This window comes from Equus caballus, chromosome 16 (assembly GCF_041296265.1).
Source record: "Equus caballus isolate H_3958 breed thoroughbred chromosome 16, TB-T2T, whole genome shotgun sequence".
Lineage (NCBI taxonomy): Eukaryota > Metazoa > Chordata > Mammalia > Perissodactyla > Equidae > Equus > Equus caballus.
In genome coordinates, this window is record NC_091699.1 from 84,553,832 (window position 1) to 84,578,683 (window position 24,852).

Genomic DNA, 24,852 nt, shown 5'->3' on the forward strand with positions numbered 1-24,852 from the left:
GCACTTGGAGTCTCAGACCTCCACCAGCTCTGATCATTCAGAAAGGATTAGATGGAAGCCGTGGGCTTCCCAACTGACCCCCAAGCACCCCAGCTTGCTCATCATTTCTCTTGTCATTCACCCATCGCTTGCCATGCTGGGCGCCCCAGAGATGAGCAGGACTGGCCTGGCCCCTGGAAACTCCCGGTCTGATGATGCAGGGGATGAAGATTCAACCTGACACCCGCACAGAGGGTGGGGAGTGCAGGGCAGAAGAGGGGCACAGGAGGGGCCCTGAGCTTGGTCAGGTTGGACTGGGAGCCGGGCCTACGCTTTATATATGCCAGAGGATGGGGCAGCGATGCAGAGCTGGAGGGGCCACTCGGAGGGCTTAGACACAGGGTCAGGCCCACCCTGGGGCTGGGAAGGCCTCGAATGCCCAGCTAAGAGTCTACACTGGACCGCAGATTGTGGACTGGGCGTAGGAAACAGGTTTTAGGTGATGTTTATCCACGACAAGCCATTTGTCCACATACCTCGGTGAGTCATAAACCTCTTGGGGCAGCACTTGGTCCAACCCAAGTTCTATCCGGATGTTGCGACTGCACCCTCCGCTGACGCCTACGCGGGACGTTGAGGTCCCACGGCGCCCTCTTCCAACGGGATCATTTTTGGGCCCCAGCAGGCGCCAGCCCCCGGTCGGACCCCGCCCCCTCCCGCCTGGGCCCGCCCCTGGGGGCGGAGACCTCGGGAGCTGTGGGCCTGGCGCCGAGAGGAGCGCAGCGGCGGCGCGGCCCGCGGTGCATTCCTGGGCTACGCGCTCCAGGGCGCGACGAGGACCCGGAGCGCGGAGACGGCGCAGGGGCCGGCGGGGCAGGGGCGGCGGTCCTATCCTCGCGCTTGGAGGACAGATGTGCCCAGGAGTCGGGGTGCGCCGACCAGAGCTCAGGTGAAGCTCTCGGAAAGGGCAAGACGGAGGCGAGGAGATGCCAGCGGAGGAGCCCTGCGCCCCCGGTGCCCTGGGAACCCAGCGCGAGCCCGGCGCCGAGCCGCGCCTGTCCAGCCAGCTGCTGCCCGAGCTGTACACCTTCGTGGCGCGCGTGCTGTTCTACCTGGCGCCCATCTACCTAGCCGGCTACCTGGGGCTCAGCATAACCTGGCTGTTGCTCGGCGCCCTGCTGTGGACGTGGTGGCGCAGGAACCGCCGCGGGAAGCTCGGGCGCCTGGCGGCCGCCTTCGAATTCCTGAACAACGAACGCCAGTTCATCAGCCGCGAGCTGCGCGGCCAGCACCTGCCGGCCTGGGTGAGCCGGACCGGCTAAGAGCCGGGCGGGGGTCGGAGGTGGGGCGGATGCCCTTGGAGGTTCGGAAGGAACCTGCGGTCTGCCGGGGAGCTGGGGCGCACAGACCCGAGGGAGGGCGGGAGCCCCACGACCTGCACACCCGGTGCCCCACCGCGCCCGGCGCCCAGACCCTGGAGGCGGTGGCCGTGCCCCTCACCACGGAGCCCCTCAGCCGCATTCTCACTTCTGGTCGGGCTGCTCTGGGAGCGGGGAACCTGGGTTTCACTTAAGGGCCCAGAGCCCAGGAGAAAAGTCACGGGCGGACCACACCCAGGAGAAAAACAAGGGTGTCTGGGACTCTGCGAAGTTGCTCGAGAGGGAAGCAGAGGGCATTTCTTCTACCCGCCTGTTGATTCGCAGAAAGAAGGCAGGGCGCGAAACTGATGGGCAAAGACAGCCATGGCAGAAACTGGCCCGGACAGAGGGAGGCGACCGGGCTAGAGATGGCAGGGCAGGGATGGGGCTGAGAGCGGGCAGCGGAGAGGCCCGGCTGCGCTGGGTCACGGGCTTCCCTCCCTTCCTCCCTCCGCCTGGGAGGGATGCTCAGTTACACACACACACTCTACAGCTACAGACCCATCTCCTGGTGTGGAAGGCCTGGATTCTGGTTTCTCCAACGCTTCTGGTTCTGACAATCACCTGGTCCACTTAAAAACAAGTTGTGGGCCCTACCTCACAACCCCTAGGTGGGGTTGGGGCACCCATGTGAATCTTATGATTAGGCGAGTTTGGGAAACACTGCAAGAGGGGCGTTCAGTCCAAGGCGTGGTCTCTGGGCACCTCCCCCGCTGGGTTCTTCTCTGGTACTTCCAGAAATGCTCAGGCCCACAGAGGAGAGGTCCAGAGGCCGCCAGACCCTCATTTCCTCTGGCCTGAGGCTTGTGTTCTAAATTCCAGCCAGGCCATAGGTTCCTCACTCCTGCCCATGACAGTGGCCATCAAAGTGGGGTGTGAGAAGAAAATATCAGAAAGGCCTGTTTATCTTTAAAAAAAAAAAAAAGAGAGAGAAGTTCAGCCTTACTGTATCAGTTTGTCAGAGGTGCCATATCAAAGTACCACGGACCGCGTGGCTTAAACAACACAAGTTTACCAAGACCAAGGTGTCAGCAGAGTTGCTTTCTTCTGAGTCCTCCCTCTCTCTCTGGCTTGCGGTTAGCTGACTTCCTCTTGTGTCTTTGCGTGGTCTTGCCTGCGTACATGTGTCCAAGTTTCCTTTTCTTATAAGGTCACCAGTCAGATTGGATTAGGGCTCTCCCTAATGACCTCATTTTAACGTAATCACTTCTTTAAAGGCCCTATTTTCAGAAACAGTCAGCTTCGGAGGTACTGGGTTTAAGATTTCAACATATGAATTTGGGAGATACAATTCAGCTTGCCGGCACAGCGTGGAGGCGCAGCGTGGCCAGTGTATGCGGGAGCACCGTGTGGTTTGGCCTGGCTGAAGTGTGTGATGGCGCTGTGGACAGGGGCCAAGTTGTGGCAGGCCTGATGGAGGTTGTGCCTGACTCTGAAGGTTTTGGAAGCACCCTGTAAAACACAGCATGGAGGGAGGAGTGAAGCTGGAGGAGAGAAACCAGCTGAGAAATTGATTTAAGCCAAGATGGCAGTAGCGGGGATGAGGAGGTGGGGATGAAAGGTGTGTGCGAGTGGGACTCCACACGCTTGGTGGCCTCTAGATTGGCGCAAAGGAAGGATCCAGGGGTCTCCGGGGGGCTTTCTGATTTGGGGAGCTGGACACCCATTACTGGGGTTGGGAATCCAGAAGGAGAAGCAGATCTGGGGAGGATGGTTGTCTGTGTGAGCACCTGTGAAAAGCATGCAAATAGATGTAAATGTGGGCTTTTGGACCCACTTCCTGAAGGTTTCCAAGCCTCAGGATGGTGGGGAAGGCCTGGGACCTGCTTGGGTAGATATTTTTCCGTTCTCTCTGCCTCCTGAGGAACACGTTCTGCTTATGAAGGCAGAGATATGTGGCTCTGGGTATGGTGGGGGTAGCGTGACCTTTGCCTACGATTTTGGAGCACAAGTGTCTTTATACTTAAATGCAGTTCTCAGGGTGCCTTCTTCTGGGTTTTGAGCACTCATTTCCTTCATGGAGGTAGGGCTGATGGCTTCTGACCTCCTTTAATATCAAGAAATATTTTTACAAAGTAACAGATGGCAAACCAGTAGTCAGGAACTGAAGGAAAGTTGAGGGTCACCAGGGCCTGGTATGTGCTACCACCCTCAGGCCTGCCTCGCTGTGCGGCACCCACTGGGCGGGGGGGGGGGGGGGAGATCTACAGCCCACCTGCTGCTTGTCAAGCTGAGTGCTGTTTGGAAAGTGCACCTTATTCTACTTTGCACCAAGCACCTGTGAGGGGGTAGAGAACAAGGCCAGGCTGGGCTGGAGCCAGGATGCCGTTGCGCTCCCCTGCCAGGCCATTCTTGGTCAATTCTTAGCAGCGCCTTGCTGCCCTGTTAGACTCCTCAATACCGTGCTCCAAGCTGCTGCCTCCAGGTGACCCCAGAAGTTGCTCTCCCTCGTTTGGCCTCGGTGTCCTCACCTGTAAAAGGAGGTTGTTTCTGGTCAAACTTCGACAGACCTGCTCCTCCTCTGGTTCTCTTGCATGGAAGACAGAACTTGAAGAAAGGATTCTTCTGCTTTAAAAGGGGTCACAAGGGAAGGACCTGTGGATCCCCTTGTCTGGTGAGTGTGGCCTGGCCACTCTGAACAGAGGAGCGGCTGCCACTCACTGTTTACGTGCGAATGTTCCTTGCACATTTCTAGATATATTTTTCAAGGAATTAAGAGCCTGCTCAGCCCTTGCCAGGGCTGGGGACTGTGGACAGCACAGTGATCAGAGTGGGGCCTGTGATGCTACCGGGCTGGTGAAACCCCCCCTCCGCCTCACCTGGCTGTAGGCCTTGAAAGCTCGGGCCTGCACATGGTCGTGGTGAGCTGAGTGTCTGAGAAGCCGCTTGTGCAGGGCCAGGCCCACTGGAGTGCGCAGCAGCAGCTGGTGCTGTATCTCCTCAGTTTCCCAGGCTTCCTGACTCTGCCTTTTCCTAACGTGAAACTCATTACCATGCGTCCCAGCTGCAAACGTGTCTCTGGAGCTGGATGACCGCAGAGGCTGGAGCAGGTAGGACGGAGCAGAGCACGTGGGTGAGGCTCCATCCTGTGGCCCTGGGGCTGCTCCTGGAGGTCTGGAATCCCAGCTCTGGTGCCCCAGGAGCCACTGCCCTTTGGTCTTCAGAGCCGCTCCTTCATGCTCTGGGCTCCTCAAGGCCCTTCTTGGGTAACTTCGCTGCTTCCCTGCCCCACCCCCCTCGGCATGGGCCCTCGGTTAAAGGTCTGCAGGCGGCCTCCCCGATTCGCCCACTGGTCCGGCCCTTCACTGCTCCATGCATTTTCGGGTTGTTCATCAAACACTTGACCACAGCTGGGTGGTTGGTTTGTGTATCAGAGATCTGTTTGACCCCTGCCACGGCTGGACTGGCCTGAGGAGGGAAGTTTGGTGAGAGCCTCGCCCGGCTCCATGTCAGGTGGGCTGTGTTTGGGGCAAGAGGGCCTGGGGCCAGGTAGAGAGGGGAAAGAAAACCTGGTAGTTTCGTCCGTCTGTGGTCTCAGGTCAGTCAAGGGCTTGCTCTCCTGCCCTCTGATAGCAGTCAGCTGGCAGCCTTGTAGGAACAGTTAACCCTTGTGAATCTGCCAGGGGGAGGGGGAGGGAGCTGACGTGATGTGGTGGCAGGGATGGACTTGGATCCGATGCTCGTTTACTGGGGGACCTTGAGAAGGTCCTATCTTCTCTGGGGCCCTGATTCCCCTCTGAAAATGATGAGGTTTTAGGAGATGTTCTGTAGAGTGTTTTTAGCTATAGGATCTGCCATCATGAATCAGTCCCAAATTAGTCTTTCTCTGGTGCCACGTGCCCATAGGACCCTGTTCCCCAACCTTTCCCGCCTATCCACCATCTACCTGGGGGTGCTGGCTGAGGCGAGCGCTGGGGAAGGGTGAGCCATTCACCCAAAGCAGTGAGCATTCCAAGGCTCGCAGCATCCCTGGGATGCTGGTCCCCTCCAAGCCTCCCTGCCAGCCAATCAGGCCACTGGCAGGGCCAAGTGCTTTGCTTTCCTGGGGCTGAGAGTTTGACGTTCTTTCTGTGGGTAGAGCAGCAGTCTTCTGGGGCCCAGTTCTCATGGTCTGTCCTGAACTGATCATTTGTTAATTAGGGGAAGTAAATGCACTGACAGCTGAGCTAGGCTGGGCTCTCTCAAATTAGACCACAAAGCTCAACTCTCGGAGCCAGTGACATGGAAGCTGGTTTTAAACATCAGTACTGGTTGCGGGTGGCTTGGAGTTGGGAGACTTCTTCCCTACGAGGTCCCTGCAGCCCTGTGGGGCCATTCGTATGGCTTGGAGTCAGGCTTGTCCTCAGGAAGGAAGAGGCGTGGCAGGTTTTAGCCTGCCTCTTGAGTCTCTGCCCCATGTCTTAGTGATGCTTCACGGACTTATCATGTCCTGGGCCAGGATTGAGCAATAAGGAACAGAATGTGGGCCTCCCTCCCTCCAGGCCCAGCGCGGGGAGCTCAGGCGTCCGTGTTCATTCCTGGACTCAGCAGGCAAACATCGGTGGAGGGCTTGCAGTGTGTCAGACAGTGCTGCAGCCTGGCCCTCGACATGAGTGACACACGGTCCCTGGCCTCAAGGAACCCCCGGGCTAGATGAAGATTCAGAGCCATGAGAACAGGTTCTGAGAATTGCAAGGTTCTGAGAAGGCCTAGGGGGAGGGTTCTAAGCGGGCCGGAAGTCACCCAGGAAGGCTCCTTGGATGAAGGAGCAACATCTGCTGGGTGTTGCTGGCGTGGTCAGGGGTGGGGGACTCAGGGCCCGAAGTTTTCCACAGGTTTGGTCACTTGAACTCAGTATCTCATCCTGGGGTGTCCAGGTTCTGGGACAGCAATTTATGACACCCAAACTCACAGGAGACTGCTTGCTGCCTAACTTACCAGGGACTGGCTGTCCCTGGGACACGAGTGTCTGCAGCAACCTTTTCTCCAAGCCAAGGGTCTGAGGATGTGAGTCTCTGGGAGGTCCTCTGGTGAGTGAGGAACAGGGCCAAGGGCGGGACAGCCCCGTCCCCTCCTCTGACATGGCTCTCTCTCCCGTGGGCAGAAAGGTGTGGAGAGCTGATCACCAGCTTCTCTTGGCCTCCTGGCCCAGAGCCTGGACAACAACAGAGACGGCACGTCTGTGGGAATGTCCCCAGTGCCTTTGGGGGAGCCACTGGGAGATGCGAGCTGCCCCTTGATGACCCGTGAAGGCCACAACCCAGCTACTCCGAGGAGCAGGGGACTGGGGCCTTGCCTTCCCTCTCTGCCCCTCCCACCCCTCCATTCAGACTTACCTCCCCAGGCAGGGTGCCAGGGGAGCCCTACCACCTGTATCCCAAAGTGCTCACCTGCACCTGAGGACAGAGGTGGCCCTTCTCCTCCTCTACTGCAAACGGGTGGGGGGGGGGGGCGGAGAGTTAGGATGTTTTCTGCCCGTGGGAACTATTAAAGGGACAAAGGCCCATTCTCTTACCACCCTGTCATTTCAAGGGCGGCAGGGCCAGCGCCTGCAAGCCATCTCTGTGGGAGCGCAGGGTCCCGCCCCAGGGTACCCCAAGTCATTCGTCCTCCCAATGCTCAGAGTCAAAGCCAAGGGATTTCTCTAGGACACAGGATGTTTCAAGACCCTGGAGTCACCCACTCCATTCCTTGGCCCAGGTTGTGTTTACTTTTTCAGTAACTGGTTATAAACTGCTTAAAAATCTGTTTTTTCTGGTTATAAAAGTAAAAATATTCCCACAGTAGAGTTATTTGAAAACAGCCTAAAAGTGAAAATTAGATTAAGCATTTACCATCCTCCCCCAAACCCCCAAGATACCTCATTATATTTGGGTGTACTTCCTTTGTATGGAAGGTCTATGCACACAATTTTTTAAAAACTTGTGCATTTTTTTTCCTTTTTCTCCCAAAGCCCCCTGGTACATAGCTGTATATTTTAGTTGTGGGTCCCTCTAGTTGTTGCATGTGGGATGCCGCCTCAGCATGGCCTGATGAGCAGTGCCATGTCCGCACCCAGGATTCAAACCGGCGAAACCCTGGGCTGCCAAAGCAGAGCACGCGATCCTAACCACTCGGCCATGGGGTCGGCCCCTTATTATTTTTTATGTTCTTAACATTATATTACAAACATTCTTCAAAAACACATGTTTAAGAATTATGATATCCTAAATATGAATATGCTATAAGCTGCTGACCCATTTGTCTAACATTAATTATTTCCCAGTTCGCCCTGTCCAGGCAGCTGGCCAAGGTGGATGGTGGCCCCTCTCTCTGTCTGGAATTTCTCCCTCTGATCGGCCAGTCTGGCTCCCTTGGCTTTTCGAGTCCAGGCTCAGGGCCCACAGCCCCCCGAGCAGGTCTCCATCACCCCACTTCCCGTGCTGATCACTTATTTTTAGGTCTGACTTTTCCTCCAGACTGAACGTTCTTTTAAGGCAGCGGGTGATTCTTGTTCATCTCTGTACCCTCAGCTCCTCACTCAGTGCCCAGTACGTAGTAGGCTCTCAATAAAAGTCTGTTGTGTGAATGACACAGGGGATGTCTGCTATATAAATCTTAGTCCGTGTTTCTCCAGTTCCTTGCTAGAGATTCCTGCACACTAAACCAATATGTCAAAGCTCATGAACTCTTAAAGCTTACCGTTCCTACCTCACTGCGGCCGTATCAGCATGGAGTATTATGTTTTCTGGCCTTTTACTAGTTTGATAAGCAAGAGGATAAGTTTTTTAACCTGTAGGCCTTACTAAACCTAAGTGGGTCATTGAAATCTCCAGCAACTTACCTCCCTCAGGTCTCCTTGAAAAAATGACTCTCTGGACAGCTCAGGGCAGTCCCCCACTGCTCCGAGCCCTTATTCCTCAGCAAAGGGCGACAGGTTCCTGGCACCAGTGTTCTTGTCACCGATCACTGCCTTTGGGGTTGATCTGCTCAGCTGTCCTGCTGCTGCTGGGTCCAGCTGACTTAGGCCAGTTTGCAGGCTGGGTGTTATGGAGCCTGTGGATTCTAGAACAGCGCTAGACAGAATTTCAAGTTGGCAAAGCAGTTCTTTCCCTTAAAGCACTTTTAGCAGGGTAATTTTAAGCAGATGAGTGGGCAGATGTAAAAGCAGTTTTCGTGGTTGAACGTTTACCTCTCAAGAACAGAGAAAGAGGGACAAAAGGCTGCGCTTCATGAGGAGAAAAGTGAGTGAGGGGCCTGTTTGCCAGTAGAGCAGGAACCACTGAACAGGCCCCCACAGAGCAGGGGCCTGCTTGTGTAGGACATCCCTGCAAGACGCCGGAATGACGGGTCTCCTCTCCTCTCTGAGCCTAGGGAGGGTGTTGGCAATGCCAGTGTGTGTGGGTAAGAATGCCCTTTGGGGCGGAGAAGAGCCACGAAGCTTTTTTTTTTTTTTCAGCAAAGAGGGTGTGTATCACATGTATACACACCTGTGGATGTGTCTCAGTAGTTCTGGGAATGCGTGTCTCAGGTCTTTTTGTATGTGTCTGTGTATGTGTGACTTTGTGTGTGTCTGTGTATATCTTGGTATGTATGTCTGTGTGTGTGTTTCTGTATATGTGTGTCCACGTATCTCTGTATGTCTGTGTGTCTCTTTGTATCTCTGTGTCTATGTCTCTGGACATGGCTGCTCCCATGGGAGGAGCTCCCGTTCCTGTGAGAGGGAGCCAGCAGGAGTCACCTAGTGACAGGCAGGCCCTTTAAGTGAATCCCCCTGCCTCCTCAGAGGGTCTGGTGTCCAAAAGCTCCTGTCCAGGCCTCCCACCTTCACCCCAGCCCCTGTGGGCTGGGCCCAGGCGGGGACGCAGCCATCACTCTGGCTCCATTTCCTCGCTACTGTGAATCATTTTTCCTAAAGGGTTTAAGAAAGCAAGCACATGACCACCTAAAGATGACACATCCATGTGGGCTGTGTTGGTGGCCTCTGCCAGCCTGGAATTCTGACTTAGACTTGAGTATGCTCTACAGTCTGTCTCTCCTCCTTAAGCTCTCATTACTGCCGCTCCCTTGACAATGTCACAAAACGCTGTCATTAAAATATTAGCCCACTTTGCCTGGAAGGCTTCAGCCCAAGTACAGTGACATCAGCAAGATGTGTGTTAGCTTAAGGAGGCCTCAGATGGGGGCCAGGACCCCATCTATTTAAACTTCTCCGGGGGTACTGCAGGGGGAATAGCAGGCATCTGAGAGCCTGGTGACATGACCGTGGGCCCAGGCAACTTTGGAATTTTCCAGGCCTGCTGTGGGGAAATGCCCACACCTGGAATCCATCAGTCAGGGTAGCATTCACACTTCTGCTGGGTGAACCTTGCTCTGAATTTGTCTCCGTCTGGAAGCTGATTCCCATCCATGATCTCCCTTGACTGTAGATCCAGACTGCAGATCCTGGGCAGCACAGGAACTGACAGGCTCCCTTCTCGATCAGAAGAGACCTGAGCTGCAGGAAGTGCGTCTGGACTTGACCCTGCTCCTCTGCCCCCTGGCCGCACTTCCTACTCCTATGAGGTGGCGGCTATGGGGTGGGAGGGCTCCCCTTTTAGGGGCAGGGCAGTGCCCAGAGCCTGCGGAATCATGGTATCGGAAGTGTTTTTCGCCTGCTAGCCCTTGCCTCCTCTTGCTGTCTGTGGCAGAACAGAGATTCCCTTTGTAAAAGAATTGAAGTCCATAGGCTGCTGGTAAGAATTTGATGACAAAGCAGTGTTCTCCCAGAGTGACAGCTGGAGACACAGGCTGTGACTTTGAAGCCCTAGTCCGCAGCCCCAGGGCCTGCGCAGGTCCCCCAGCCCGGGGAGCCCTGTCCACGCGTTCCTCCACACCCTGCAGCACCACGATCTGAACGACCTGGGCGGCTCGTCAAAGATGCAGGTTTCCAGGCCCCTGTCCCATCCTCCTGAATCAGGATCTCTGCGGGCCCTGACCAGGAGCCAGTCTGTATCGAGCTCTCAGGTGGTTTTCCTTCGGAAAGGTGGAGGAGCGCTGCCTGAGGCTGGTCCTTTGCGTTGCCAGGTGGTGTGGGAGTCTTTCTCCCCGCTCCCTGGTCCCGGAGACTCCCCGCCTCGGGGGAATTGGCACAAAAGCTCAGAGGTTTTAGGACGCAGTCTGGGAGCGAGCACCTGCCTTCTTTTTGTGCCTTCCCTCTGTCTACCTAGCGAGGGAGGGACACAGACAGGCTGGGATTTGGCCCCTCTGCCAGTCTCGCCGTGGAGCGCCTCCGTTGGGCGGAGCCGCACATGCACCCCACAGGCGGCGGGCCCGGCAGGTCTGTGGTCTGTCCCCGGGACAGGACGGATGGCTCGGCCAGTCAGCGGAGGCCAGGGACACAGCTGTCGACTCGGGTCCTTGCCCTTGGCCTCAGCCGCTTTGCCGTGTGATGCTCTCCTCATCTTCTATTCTCCCTTCTCAGCGGTTCTCCAAAGGGCTGAGCTGCAGGCACTGGGAGCCCCAGTAGAGAATTTGCGGGGCTTTGGGTCACACAGAACTGGACACATAGCCCAGGTGACCTTGTTCTTGGCGTGTACTTGAGGTCAAAGGTGTCAGAGTGTCTGCACCTCCGGGGTCTATAGAGCCGCCAACAACACTCACCACTTCTGGAACATTTACTCTGTGCCAGGAAGGATACTGAGGCCTCACAGGCATTGGCTTCTTTACATCGGTTTTTCAGGAACTCTGTGAAATTGGCAGTATTGTGCCCATCCTGTGGAGGAGAGAACTGAGGCATACAGAGGTGGAATTTTAAATGCACAGGGAATAGTTAGAAGAACACTAAGAAATGAACTTTAAATACTGACGTTTCAGGTGGGGGAAGGGGAGGAGAAAAGGGGCAAGCAAAGATTTGAAGGCTGGGCTCAAATCCCACGCAGGTGAGAAGATCTGGGTTCTGGTCACCTGGGTGATCTGGGCAAGTCCTAACTCATCTCTGAGCCTCTCCTCCTCTGTAAAATGGGGACAGTTGTAGATTTGCTGGTCACCTTAGGGAGTTTTAGGTGGATTGAATGAAAGTGTGGATGTCCTTTGTAAGCTGTAAAGCGTGGCCTACCAGTGAAGACTCAGGTCCCATGAATGCCATCCTCGATAAATTAGACTTTCTATGAAAGAGGAAAACACAGCGGATGTAAGGTTTTCTTACGAGGAGTGAGTGGGGAGGTGTGGAAAAGCACTCTGTGATCAGACAAACCTGGATCCCGGGCTGAGCACCAGCACTCCACAGCTGGTGATTGTAAGTAACCTCTCTGAGCCTTAGTTTTCTAATCTGTAAAATGGAGCTAATAAGGGATTAAGGTGAGTGTTAAATGACATGAGATAACATGAACTCAAAAAGATTAAAAATAGGATGGGCAACTTTGAAACAAAAGAAAGCTGGAATAGCAATTTCCATATTAGACAAAATAGAATATAATTCAGCTAAATCATAGAGACAAGGATGTTGTATCCTCCCAAAAGGAGTAATAATTAATAAGATAATATAATAATTGTGGACATATATATACTTCACAATATAGATTTGAAATATAAACCAACAACTGACAGAACTGCATGGAGAAGTGAGTAGTCAACAGTTGGGCTTGGAAACTTTAATACATTCCTTTCTGAAAATAAGGTAGACAGAGAATAAACAAGGATAATGAATATTCGAAGGGCATGATTAATAACTTGATCATACATGGAACAGTCATGGAAATTGGTCATGTACTGGCCACAAAGGAATTATCAACATATTCCAATGAATACCATCCTACAGACGGTTGAGATGATAAAGAAATGAAATTAAAAAATGATAATAAAAAGCTATAGAAATCTCACATGTCTAGATATTTTTAAGTATTGCTATTTAAGAAGTCATTGTTTAAGAGGAGGTCAAATTGGAAATTACAAAAAAATTTGAGAGCTGAATAACAATGAAAACAGTGTCAAAAATTGTAGGGGAATTTATAACTTTGAATTTATTTATCATAAAACAAGAAAAATTGAAAATGAATGATTCAACTCCAGAACTCAGAGTTCAGCTGTAAGAACATAAGAGTAATAGATTTAGATCAAAGAAATAAGGAAAGAAATAATAACTATATGGATGAAAATGAACAAAAATTTAAAAATAGAGATAAAGAGGAAAGAAAATTAACAACAACTAAAGCTAGTTCTCTGAAAAGATTAGTACAATAGGCAAAACCTTTGTCAAGATTGATCATGAAAATATAGAAAAGATGAAAATAAACAAGATGTGATGAAAAAGGTAGAAATAACTACAAATATAACATTAAAAATAACATTATAAACAACTATACATCAATACATTTGAAAACCTAGATGAACTAGATACATTTCTAGAAAAATATAAATGCCAAAATTACCACAATACAGAGATAAGTAGACTTTGAATACACCATTAAACACTAAAGAGAGAAATGGTAATTTACCACCCCAAAAAGCCTCAGGCTAAGGTGGTTTTATAGGTAAGATATGCTAAATTTCATTGATCGGATAATTCCTATATTTGCAAGTTATTTCAGAAAATAGGATAACTAAAGCTGTCCCACTCATTTTACAATTCATTGTAAAATCTTTATACTAAAAGCAGACATGAACCGTACAAGAATAAAAATTGTAGGTATCACTTTGAATCACGAGTGTATAAAACCTAAATGAAATCTCAAGCTAACTAAATATATTACACTTTAGTGGGGTTTATCCCAGGAACTAGAGAGGGTTCTGTTTTAGAAAGAAACATCAGGTAAGTTGACCGCATTAATGGAGAAAAGGGGAAAAAAAATAACATGATTATCTCAATAGATTTGAGAAAGGACTGAATATAGTTCAATACCCACTTATAATGGAAAGCTCTTAGAAATTTGTAGGAATTCAACAGAGCTTTCTCAACCTGACAGGGGCCGTCCAGCCCAAATACCATCTTTAATAACTGTAAAACCCACAAAGTAATCTAGCAAAATATGTACAAGACTTTTACAGAAAAAAGTTTATGATCCCAGATGTGAATAAAATCAAATGTGAATAAAGGGAACTATTCTGTTCATGGATGCAAAACTTAAAATTGTAAAGATGTCAGTTCTGCCAGAAATTATAAATTCAAAAATACAGTCATGCGTCGCTTAATGACAGTGATACGTTCTGAGAAATGCTTCGTTAGGCGATTTCGTCATTGTGCAAACATCCTGCAGTGGACTTACGCAAACCTACATGGTATAGCACATCTAGGCTGTGTGGTACTAATCTTCTGGGACCACCGTCACATACGCAGTCCATCGTTGACGGAAACATCATATGCGGCACGTGACTGTAACAATCAAAATCCCAGGAGGATCTTTTTGGGAAGATCGGCAAGATGATTCTAAAATTCACATGGAAGTACGAATACCTACTATTAGCTAAATCAGTTTGAAAAAGAAAAGCAAAAGAGAGGAATCGCCTCCAAGGTCGTCCTGTGAAGCCGCAGAGGTTGAAACAGTGTGGTGTGATGTGGGAGCAGGCACGTGGGCCGTGGAGTTCAACGCCAAGTGCAGAACACACCAGGTACACAGGGAAGCTGATTTATGAGGCAAGGAGCTTCAGGAGTTAGGCAAAAGATGGACTTTTTTTTTTTTTTTTTGTATGGGATGTTAGAAAATTGCCTTAGTGAGAGTGTGGAGAGCAATAAAATTGTGTGCCTATCTCACCTGCTATAAACAATTCCAGACAGATGGAAGACCTAAACACAAAAGCTAAAATATAAAGCCGATAGGTAAAACTCTAGAATAACTTTGAGAGTTTGGAGTAGGGAAAGATCCAAAAAAGACCAATTATAATGGAAAAACAGTGATTTGTCCACGTCAGGCTGAGGGAGCAGTGGGATGAGGAGATGCTCCACAGCGTCGGTCTCTGACTTCGTTCCCTGGTCCAGAACTAAGTCAGGGGTGGTCACAAAGGAGGTGGCCGGGCTCCTGAGTACCGGGTCACTGGGGAGTGACGACAGGTGCTGAGGTTCAGGCCGAGGGCAGCCTGCAGGGCGCCTAAGGCAGAAGCGGGTGACTTTACTGTCTATTTGCTTGATCTGAATTGCTGCTCTCATCAGGGGGTTCAGACTCGCTCTCTGGAGGAATCTCTGAGTGAGGAGCCTCAACCACAGACATGGGTGGCCACGGGACACCATGAAATGTACTCAGTGTGCGCCCTGGGTGTGCCGGTGCTGTCCTCACTGTCAGGGTGGGTGTGGGTCACCCTACAGCAAGGGGTGGGCTGGCCACTGATAGCTCACAACCAACCCTGACTGAACTCCAGCATCATGCCAGGAGCTTGTTAAAAGTAAATTGGAAGCCCCACCCCATACACTCTGATTCAGCAGGTGTGGGGCAGCTCAGGAATCTTCGTCGGACTGGCTCCCACGTGTGGCCAGGGTTGGCCCCGCCAAGCTTGATCACGTTTCCAGGGCCCAGCAATCAGAACCTCTCAGCTTCCGGGGTGCAGAACCGCCTGGGGGTCTGGGTGGGAGGTTGGAAGGGGTGTGCACAGAAGGTGTGTCCTGGGAGCAGGAAGGAAGTGCAGTGGTTAGGATGGAAGGAGGAGAGAGAGAGGCCAGGAGTACCAGTGAGAGCCCAGCTGTAACCAAGCTCTCCTCCGTGGGGGCCCCTCCGCCCCCCGCCCCCAGCCTTGGTACTGACCCTGTTCTGGAATGGTCAGTTCATTGCCTGCTTCCTTACCAGTCTGGGAGCTCCTTGAAGGCAAGAACCTTGTATTCAGTCATACATTCATTCATTCTACAAATATTTATTTAGACATTCATATGCCAGGGACAGGCGCCAATGGGGAACCAGGCTGAGTCAGCCCACTAGGGCTTCCAGTCTAATAAGGAGGCAGGAAGACCAAGCAGCTGTACTAGGCTGTGTTAAAGGCCACGATGGAGAACCGGCAGACACCTAACAGGGACACCTATTCCCCACCTGAGAGATCTGGAAGGACTGGCTGGAGGAAGTGAAGTCTAAGATGGCGATGGGTGGGGCAGTCGAAGGGGTGCAGAGAAGTCTGTTGCAGACCTAGGGAATGGTGTGTGCAGGTCTTTGTTGGGAACAGAAAAGGCCAAAGTGGCCGTACTGACGGGTCTCAGGGCAGAGTCTGGGGGATGAGGCCATGCTGGGAGCTGGGGCCCCTCTCAGGACCCCTGTGCAGGAGTTTTTACTTCAGTGCTGGGCAGTGGGATGGGAGCAATGGAAGGGGCTCCCCTCCACTTGCCTGGTACCCAGCTTGGGACCTGACCTGTGGTGGCTGCTGGGGACGTGTGGACCTGGCTGAACTGCACGGGCTGCGCCTAGCTCCTGCCCCGCCTCCCCCAAGATTCCTTCCTCCAACATTCCCTCTGTTCCTGAGGGCTGGGCCAGCTCCCCCTCTGGGAACCAGGCAGCACTTTCCTTCAGTACCCAGTAATGTTAAATGCTTCTTCAGGTTAGTATGGGCCACTGCCCAGAGCTGGGGAAACTGAGGCTGCGAGCATGGCATGATGTCCCAGGAGTCGGAGAAGCACTGGGCTCCTCTCACCTCTCAAGGCTGATAAAAACTCCTCCTAAGGGAACTCAATGCGTCTGTCCCCTCCTTTGGGAGTGGCTCTCCTCCTTGGCAAGTGGTCCAGGCCAGGGTCTGAGTTTGGGCCTTCAGGGCATCCCCGGAGCTGGGCCAGGGCCTGGCACCTGTGGGTGTGCACTAGGTGTGCACTGCACTAGTGTGTGAAGTGCATGGACACATGTACACAGTCCCTGGACAGTGAGCCTTCTGAGCCCCCAGAGGGAAGGGCAGGCCCTTTCTCGACCGTGGGGGTCCCTGGCCTACTGTGAGTCTGATCCCGAGTTGGCCTCGTGCTCGGGACTTGGGGCTTGGCCACCGTGGCTGTCACTACCATTATACTGATCCATGTTTTTGCCAGGCACCGTACGCTAAGAACCCCTCCATCTGTCCTAGAAAACCTTCTGGGGGGAGGTGGTGAGCAGCTCAGGAGACATATTTGGAGACCGAGACTCTTGAAGGGGAGGGGGTGAGCACGCTCAGAATCATGTCATGCAAAGGTTAGCCAACAGGATTGTCACTTCATCTTGGGGACCCCATCCCAACTGAGGGATGTGGCAGGACTCACCCAGCAGGCCCAGTGGCTGGGGGTGTGACCTGGAGGAAGCTCTGCTGTGTGACTGTGGGACCTGCCCCAGGGGCTTTCCTGCTGGGGATGCGAGAGGCTTGGGGGGCTCCTGGGAGCCCAGGAGGGGCAAGGAGAGGCCCTCACCAGCTGTCAGTGAAAATGACCTGATGCCCTTTTTGGCCTTTCAGATAAGCACTAATTACCTTCAGAGTCAGCACACTGTATATTGTTAAGTGAAAAAAAGCTTACAGAAAGGCACAGTGACCTCAGTTTCTGTGAAAACTGCACATACTTGCTTCTGGAAGAGACTGGAAGGAAATGCATCGACTTTTAAGAGCCATGATCCTGGAGTGGCTTTCTCTGATAAAATATTTGTCATTTGGCTTAGCTACATTTCCCAATTTTTCTACAGAAGCAACCATTACTTGTGTCATTAAAAGGAATAAGGGGGACGGAACCTGCAAGGAGCAAAGGCGGCTGTTCCCCTGGGGCGGCCCACGGGGGCGGTGGGGCTGACCCGCTGAAGCGGCCCCGGGCCCAGCCGGCGGCCTCCCCCGCGGGTTGCTTGCCGCCTGCCCTACCGCACGGTGCGCTCCTTGCGGATGGACGGAGGGCGGGGCGTGCGTAGGGCGCCTGTCGGCTCCATGGGGCGGCGGCAGGTCTCCAGTCTAACTTCTTTTCGGGGCTTCTGTTCCCTAGATCCACTTCCCGGACGTGGAGCGGGTCGAGTGGGCCAACAAGGTAAGGCCGGGGTGCCCTGGGGCCAGCCTCGGCCTCCCCGCGGCCCTGAGCTGGGTCCCCCGCACATGGCCCTTCCCCGCTGCGGGGTGGCCTTCTGCCTGTCTCACGCTTCCCACGCTCAGGTTCTTCTCATCACCTGATAGGCTGTCTTTTCTTTATAAAGTGTTTTTGGTTTTAATTGTGAAATTACTGCATGACCACAGCAGAAAAGTTAGAAAATACAGAGAGAAAAGTCCCCCTCCAGGGCCCTCCCCCACCCCAGGCCAAGATCAGTGCTTTCTGGGGAGAGGAAGGCGGTGATGTGACAACTGCTGCCAGATTTCGCCTGATTTCCAGTCGAGATCCACAGGCACTGTGTGACCCTGGGCAGGTTGCCTAACCTCTCAGAGCTGGTTCCCTCATCTGTGCAGTGGGAATAATTATGGCCCCTGCGTCGTGGCCGTTGTGACGATTAATGGGGTAATTAATGCACCACAGTGCCTGGCATGTCGTGAAGGCTGGTGGAGCTGTCATCATCCCAATGACTGCTGTTGGGTCCTTCATGGGAACTCCCCAGGGATGTCCGATGGGGGTGGGGCCCGGGTCCGGCCCCCCCCCTTACAGCCCAGGAAGCAGAGTGGCCCCTGGCTGATCTGCCGAGCCTGGCCCTAAACCTGAAGACTCCTGCACCCCGCCCCCCAAGTCTCGTGACTCAGGACTTTTTCTAACACAAGCCTTGCCTCTGTTCTGGAAGAAGTTTACCCCGTAGCAGGGATGACAGGTATAAAAAAGGCCTTCCTGATGGTTTTTGATTTAAGGTTGGCATTCTCCCGTTACCGGAAATGTCATTGCCGAGTGGATCAAAAACCTTTCCCAGCCTCTGGGTAAAAGTCGGAGGGAGTAGGTTGCTGCTTTAAGAGGATTTCTGTGGATTAATGCGGGGCCCGGGGCCCCTGGGACAAACCTTGGGCTGTGCCCCCTAACTGGAGTTCTTCCTGCACGTTGCCAGCCAGTTCATGGTCCCCGCATGCGTGGCGTCTTTCTTGCACTAACACATAGACCCACAGTAGGGGTGATACATGGCCGTTAGGAAGAGGCTCCCTGCTGAGCTCAGGGCATGGATGGGGGAACAGCTGTGTAGACAGACCACACTAGGGCACCAAGTATGTCCCAAAGAGCTTCGTACTCAAGAGGCGCTCAGCAGGTGACAGAGCAGTGACATGGGAAGAAGGGACTGGCCCCTAGAACAGCCCTGACACCTCGCCGCCTTCAGGCTCTCCAGTTACAGGTTCAGAACCGGGGAAGGCGCATCTTTAAGTGAGGCCCAAGTCCGCGAGAAGGAAGAGCGAGAAGCCTTTACCCCAAAGAGAGCACAGTGGCCGGCTACCCGCCCTCTGCCCCTCTCTGATCCCCCTCTCTGATCCCCTCTCCATCTCTCGGCCTCCCTCCCTCTCCCGGGTCCACGCTTGGTTCCCAGACCAGCGCCTTAGGTCACTCCGCTGCAGACATCAGCTGAAGGCAGCCTTTCCTGATTGCTAGAGAAAAATTAAATCCACAGGGAATGATTTAACTTTCTCTTCTGATTTTTTTTTTTTCCTTAAACCTCTGACACCTGCTACTTGTTTTTACACCACGGTGTCGGTTCAGCTAGTTTCTGTTTTAGCTCAGAACTAAAGGGCTTCATGGTGTTAAGTTTAGTGAATGACTGTTGCATGGTGCTTTGCAAAATGGTCCCAAATCTTGGGGTCCCACTGCCTGTGCAAGAGCGAGAACCGCTGGTGTGGTTCTCCGATGCTTGACTGACAGAGGGGTGGGGGCGTGGTGGGTAGACGGGTGGGCAGGCAGGTGACGGGTACTGCAGCTCACGTGAGGGCCATGCGACCCCACCGCCGGGGCCAGGGAGTCCTGAGCAGCCGTGGGTCTGGGGTGGGGGTGGGGGGGCGCACGCCGGACCACCAAGGTTCTCTTCCTGGTCTCACAGGTCATCTCCCAGACCTGGCCCTACCTGAGCATGATCATGGAAAACAAGTTCCGGGAGAAACTGGAGCCCAAGATCCGGGAGAAGAGCGTCCACCTGAGGACCTTTGCCTTCACCAAGCTCCACTTCGGACAGAAGGTCGGTGCTCCCTGGGGAAGGCCAGCGGGACCCGCTCTGCCGTTTTTTCTCTGTCCCCGCCCCTTGCCCCAGGTCACTAACCCCACTGAAAAGATCCCACTGGACCTCACAGGTGCCAGCCCCGCCTGCCCTTCCCAGCCTCTCGGCCTCTGTAGACCCCCCACCCCTCACCCCCCAGCCCAGCCCAGCCCCCCTGCCGGTTCTCAGGAAGCCTGGCTCAGAGAACGAGGAGGAGGGGTGGAACTGACTCCACTTTTCTTAAGCAACATCTTGAAAACACGCCATGAGGGGAAGCCAGCCAGATACAAAGATGTACAAGCCACGCTCGCTGACCTCAGGCCTCCGCTGGGGAGGACACGCCTTCACGGAGTGAGACAGGGCCGCGAGCAGTGTAGACTTCTCTCCTCACCAACGGATTCTGCCGTCAGTGTGACAAGCCCACGCTAGTTCTGTGAAGATGACAGGTGGCCCAGGATAAGAGAAGTTTGTGGTTAACATACCTAACGCCATGTCCCTTTCTAGACTGAGCTTCCTGTTCTCCCCCAGCCCCAGAGTGCCCCCTCGAGATGAGTCTTATCTTGATCCCCCAGGCAGAGAGCCGCAGTAATGTCCATCACCCAGCAGATGAGAGGCGTGGCCATCTGGTTGGCTCTGGAACAAGCAGCTGTCAGAATGCGGGAGTCTGCTGAGAGCTGTCCCCAGCCCTGGGTGTGCTCAGCCCTGCCCCGCTGGCCCCAAGTGGGGGGGGTGGTCAGGCAGGCCTGAGCCCTGGAGATTCTGGTTGGTGCCCCTCAGACTCTGCCAGGACTGGCTTGTCCCAGCGTCTCTTGCTCCACTCGTTCCTTCCCTGGTTCGTTCATGTCTGACTTACTGAGCATGGCTGTGTGCGAGGCACCGTACATAGACGGATGGCCGTGCCCCTGCCTGCAGGAAGGTCACTGTCCTGTTGTAGAGGCAGACACATTAACTGGTGGATGACAATGTGGCAGTGTCTGCACGATGGTGGAGGAATGTGTGAATTCAGGACTGGAGCGTTGTGGGGCTGTGGCAGTCAGGGAAGACTTCCAGGAGGGGGTGACGTCTGGGTTGGCATTTGAAGAATTCAGCGGACAAAGCCAGCAGGCTGCAGACTGCTGTGTTGATAGCAGAGCCTGCCCGGCTGCGCTGCTCACTGGTGATGCCCATGGAATGTGGCCCTGCTGGAAAGCTCTCCCTTCCTGGCAGCATCCACAGGCCTGGTGGTGGCTGATCCTAAGGGATGATTTTTATCATGTCAGGAGAGCCTGGCTGACCAGATGCCCTGCCCTGCAGGAGAAATACCTGACTCCTGGTCCTGGCATGCAAAGCCTTCATATCCTGGCTCCTCCCACTTCCCCTCGGCTCTCACATCCCCTCCTCTCACCTCCTCTCCTTTGAGGGGGTCACAGAGGACTCCTCATGTGACCTTCCTGGGCTTGGCAAGGACCCAGTGCACTTGCCACACCCCCTTCCTTCATGCCCATGAGTGTTTCCAGCTCCCTCCTATTCCCATGTCCATGCCCAACTCTGCTCTGTGCTGTGATGACCTTGGGCCAGTGACTTAACCTCTCTGAGCTCCAGTTTCCTCATGTGTAAAAGGGAAGTGAGGTGGTTGTGAAGCATGACTGATAGTCCTGGCCTCAGGGTCGCTCTTCATGGCTGTGTGAGTAGTGCTCTGCCAGTGGAGGCCAAACGCCAGCCTGGCACCCTTCACCTAACTGTAAGCCCTGGGCCTGTCAGGCTCTGCCTGGAACAGAGCAGATGCTCAGATGGTGGTTTCCCTCCTCTCTGCGGTGGGGCCCCCAGGCGGGCAGCCTCTCCCAGGACCCGTCTCTGCAGATGGGGGTCGTGAGGCTGGCTGAGCTTTGACAGGGGCATGCAAACCAACCCCAGCCCGGGAGCAGGCTCCAGGCTGTGGGGGTTGGTCAGTGTCCCCCAGGCTTCCTCTGGCTTTTCTGGGTCTTTAACATCAAGGCCCTGGAGGCCTGGGCAGAGCCAGGGTGCTGTGTGGCCTGAAGCTTCTACAATTCTGGGGATTCCCTTAAAGAAAAAGAGTATAAAATTAAAAATGTAAAATTAGGACAAAAATTGGTACTAAATAAATATGAGAAAGAATGAGGAAATAAATCCTAGCAAGTTATACATTTTAAAAAGACATGACAAACTCTGGAAAAATTACACATAATTGTAATTAACTGCTCAACGTGTCCCTATAATACTTTTTTCCCTGCATTTTTTGCTTTGCACTTTCTGATAACCTTTTCACGTGACAATGCGTTTGTAAGTATCACCATCTATGGAGAGAATAGAAAGATAATGGAATCTTTCCTCTAGTGTGGTTGAATTTTTCTCTCTGACATTTTATGATGAAAAATTTCAAACATAGAGAAAAATTGAGAGCATTAGGCAGTGAACCATCTGGATCGTTCTGTTGTTAAAATTGCTCTGTTTGCTTTAGTGCGTATCTCTGCATCCGTTCCCCTTGTCGTTTTTTTAAATGCATTTCAAACTAAGTTGCAGACGTCAGTGAACTTCACCCCTCCCCACCTCCGTATGCATATCACTAACTCAAATTCAAGTGACATTTATTTTTTATCCTTGATGAATAATAACCACGCGCCACTCCAGTGCCACCCGACAGGAGGATAAGAGTCTGGGCAGAGGGGGGAGGAACAGGTACCTAGGAGTTCAGCCCTCCGCCCCTGAGGCTGGGACCGTGGCCCTGGGGTGGGGCACTTCAATTCCTAGGGTCGGATCCCTCAGTCAGGGACACTGCCCTCTTCCCTTGCCCTTAGGGGGCCAACTCCTGCTCATCTGTCAGAACTGTTTAAATGCCTCCTCCTCCAGGAAGGCTTCATTAACCCCCGTCCACCCCAAGCTGGGTGAGGAGGAGCTCCTGGAGGCCCCAGACCCCGATGTGGTGGCATGGGCTGCACCTCCTCGTGTGCCCTACCCCGTTGCCTCCTCTGCTGGGCTGTGAGCCATGCGGGCAGGCTCCCGGCTCAGCCTGCCCTGCTCCTTGCCTTCTCCGCAGTCCGGGGCCTGGCACCCAGCAGGTGCTCAGTCCATACCTGTGGGAGGAGGGAGAGAAAGAAGGGTACACATTCTTGGGAGGGCAGTATCAGGGTGCCAAGGACAGATGGGGCTGCGGGGTGGGTTTCTGTGTTTGTGCCTCGTCCCAGGCGTGCAGTGGTCATGCTGGTTGTTGCGGACAGAGCCCACTGCTGGGTGGGGGCAGCAGCTGTCCCCTGCTGCAAGACCCCTGCTGACCCGACCCTCTGGCATCTCTCCCAGTGCCCCAGGGTCAACGGAGTCAAGGCGCACACCAACAAGCACAACCGGAGACAGGTGGTCCTGGACTTGCAGATATGGTGAGCCCGCGTGCCCTGGGGCTGGTGTGGGGTGCAGGGGACACTGTAGGCACCGCCAGTTTGAAGATGGCGTGGCATACATACACTCTAATTTGGGGTATGAAAGCTCCTCACAGCACACATACCCCCCGCCCCAGGCTGCAGCACGAGGTCCCTGCTTGGGACAGGGAGGAGTGTCAGGAGAATGGATGGTCCAGGGGAGCCATGGCTGGCTGACCCCTCAGTCCAGGCCTGGCTTCTCCCATCAGCCCAGGCACCACATACTTTGGCACCAAGGCCCAGGCAGCAGAGCTTTCTGGGAGGCCAGGGCCAGGTCACCTGGAAGGTCAGACCAGCTGCCTCAGAGGGGATGGAGCAAGAGGGAGCAAGTGTGACAAGAAGGTGTGGGGAGGCCCAAGGAGCTCGAGGCACAGACTGTGAGAGACCAGTGGGAGAACTGGGCTCTGCGGCACTTCAGAAAAACTCAAGGATGCAAAGGCACATGAGTGACGACTTCAGTGGGCTGGGCAAGGGCTCCTCTTTGGTATGAGGTTTGTAATAGGCTTGAGTTGGAGAGAAGAGAGATTCAATCTAGGAAGTCTTCCTGGAGGTGGTGAGATTTGTATTTTAAAGGACTAAAGATCAACTCCTGAAGTTCCAGAATGTTGCCGTTCCTTTCTGATGTCTCATACTTCCTGTCCTTAGCCCAGAGGCTGGCACTGAGAGCTCATTGGGAAGACAGGAGTCAGCTCTGGGAACACCCAACCCTATTTGGGGGCTGGTCTCAAGAGTGTTGGGATGGTGATGGCTATTGGGCACTCCTGACCCCAAGGCTCTGCCACAAGATCCTTGTATGACTAGTTGGGGCATGTCAGGGTCATCCAGCCCACCCACGCAGCTCCCAATCAGCTCAGACAGCCCCTGCGGCCCCCACAAGCATTTGGGGGCCGCCCTTTCCCTCCTTTAGTCCTTTCCTTCAGTCCTTTGACAGGGTCTCCTGATCTTTACCCTCAAGGGCATCAGCCTGGGCTCCCTGTGCCCAATTGTGGCAACAGCCCCCAGCTGGACTCCAGCTCTGAGCCCTTGTTCCCCTTGCCCATCTCCACCAGCCAGCAGTGACTAGGGGAATGGCTGGACGTGAGCGGGGTGGGGGTGGCTGCCCCGTGTTCTCGGGGAAGAGACAGGAGTGGGCAGTGTGTTCACCAAGAGCCCCTCCTTTGCATCTGTGGGGTGTCATGGGGCGAGGTGTTGCCCAGAGTCACTGCCCTCTTGAGCAGAGGTGAGGATGTGCAGGGGGCACCTGGGGGCAGGGAGCTGGGGGGCTGCCTCCCAGAGTCTGGGCCTGGTCAGTGTCTGCACAGAACCCAGAAAGCCCGAGGCTGGTAGGGAGGTGATGCAGGGCTTAGGCTTGTTGGCCGGCCACCTGGGTTTGGGCTGGGTGACACTGGGCGAGTTTCCTGACCTCTCTGAGTGGTGGACCCATCCCTCCCCTCCACCTTCCTTCTCCCTTCCCGCTTTCAGCTACATCGGGGACTGCGAGATCAGTGTGGAGCTGCAGAAGATACAGGCTGGTGTGAACGGGATCCAGGTGGGTGGAGCCTGGAGGGACTGTCCCTGCTCCCCAATTCCTGCCCCAGGGTGGGGGTCAGGGCAGTGGGGAGCAGGCTGTGGATGGGGATGATGACACCAAACACAGATGCTGGTAATGAGCAGGGGACTCCAGGCCCGAGGTCCCACGGCCAGGGAGTGGTGGCTGAGCTTCACCAAACTGCTGCGCAGCCCCAAAGCGCCACCCCACGCCTGCCTGTGTGTAAAGTCCCCCCAGAGGCTTCGGCTGCCTGGGGCACGGAGAGGTTCTGTTATGGAGCGATGCAGAGCCGGTGCTTGGAAACTGAGTGGGTTGAGGAGAAGTATCTGGCGGCAGGAGTGGAGGAGCGGAGCTGGAGCTGGAAGGCACTCCTGGGTCCCTGCTGGCCGGGCCAGCCGCAAATGTGGGCAGGGCTGCAGGCCCGCGTGGCAGTGGACGGCAGTGAGGGCCAGCTCATGGCCCCTGTTTACCTGGCAAAGGGGTGGCAGCCATGTGCAGGCTTCGGTTCCCCGAGTGCGGTCCCTGCCATGACAGCA

At 54.1% G+C, this 24,852-nt stretch overlaps 1 protein-coding gene across 2 annotated transcripts in view; it reads left to right on the top strand.

The window, feature by feature from the left end:
• The first annotated feature begins 713 nt into the window (after positions 1–713).
• ESYT3 (extended synaptotagmin 3) overlaps positions 714–24,852 on the top strand; it is a 49,248-nt gene continuing 25,109 nt past the window's right edge. The window contains exons 1-5 of one of the 2 annotated variants that reach the window (XM_023621008.2): positions 714–1,283; positions 17,224–17,265; positions 19,226–19,360; positions 22,673–22,749; positions 24,250–24,316. In XM_023621008.2, the coding sequence (XP_023476776.1) occupies positions 966–1,283; positions 17,224–17,265; positions 19,226–19,360; positions 22,673–22,749; positions 24,250–24,316 (639 nt within the window). In that variant the 5' untranslated portion in view covers positions 714–965. The remainder of the gene's footprint in view (positions 1,284–17,223; positions 17,266–19,225; positions 19,361–22,672; positions 22,750–24,249; positions 24,317–24,852) is intronic. The other variant, XR_011427368.1, reaches the window with a different exon arrangement.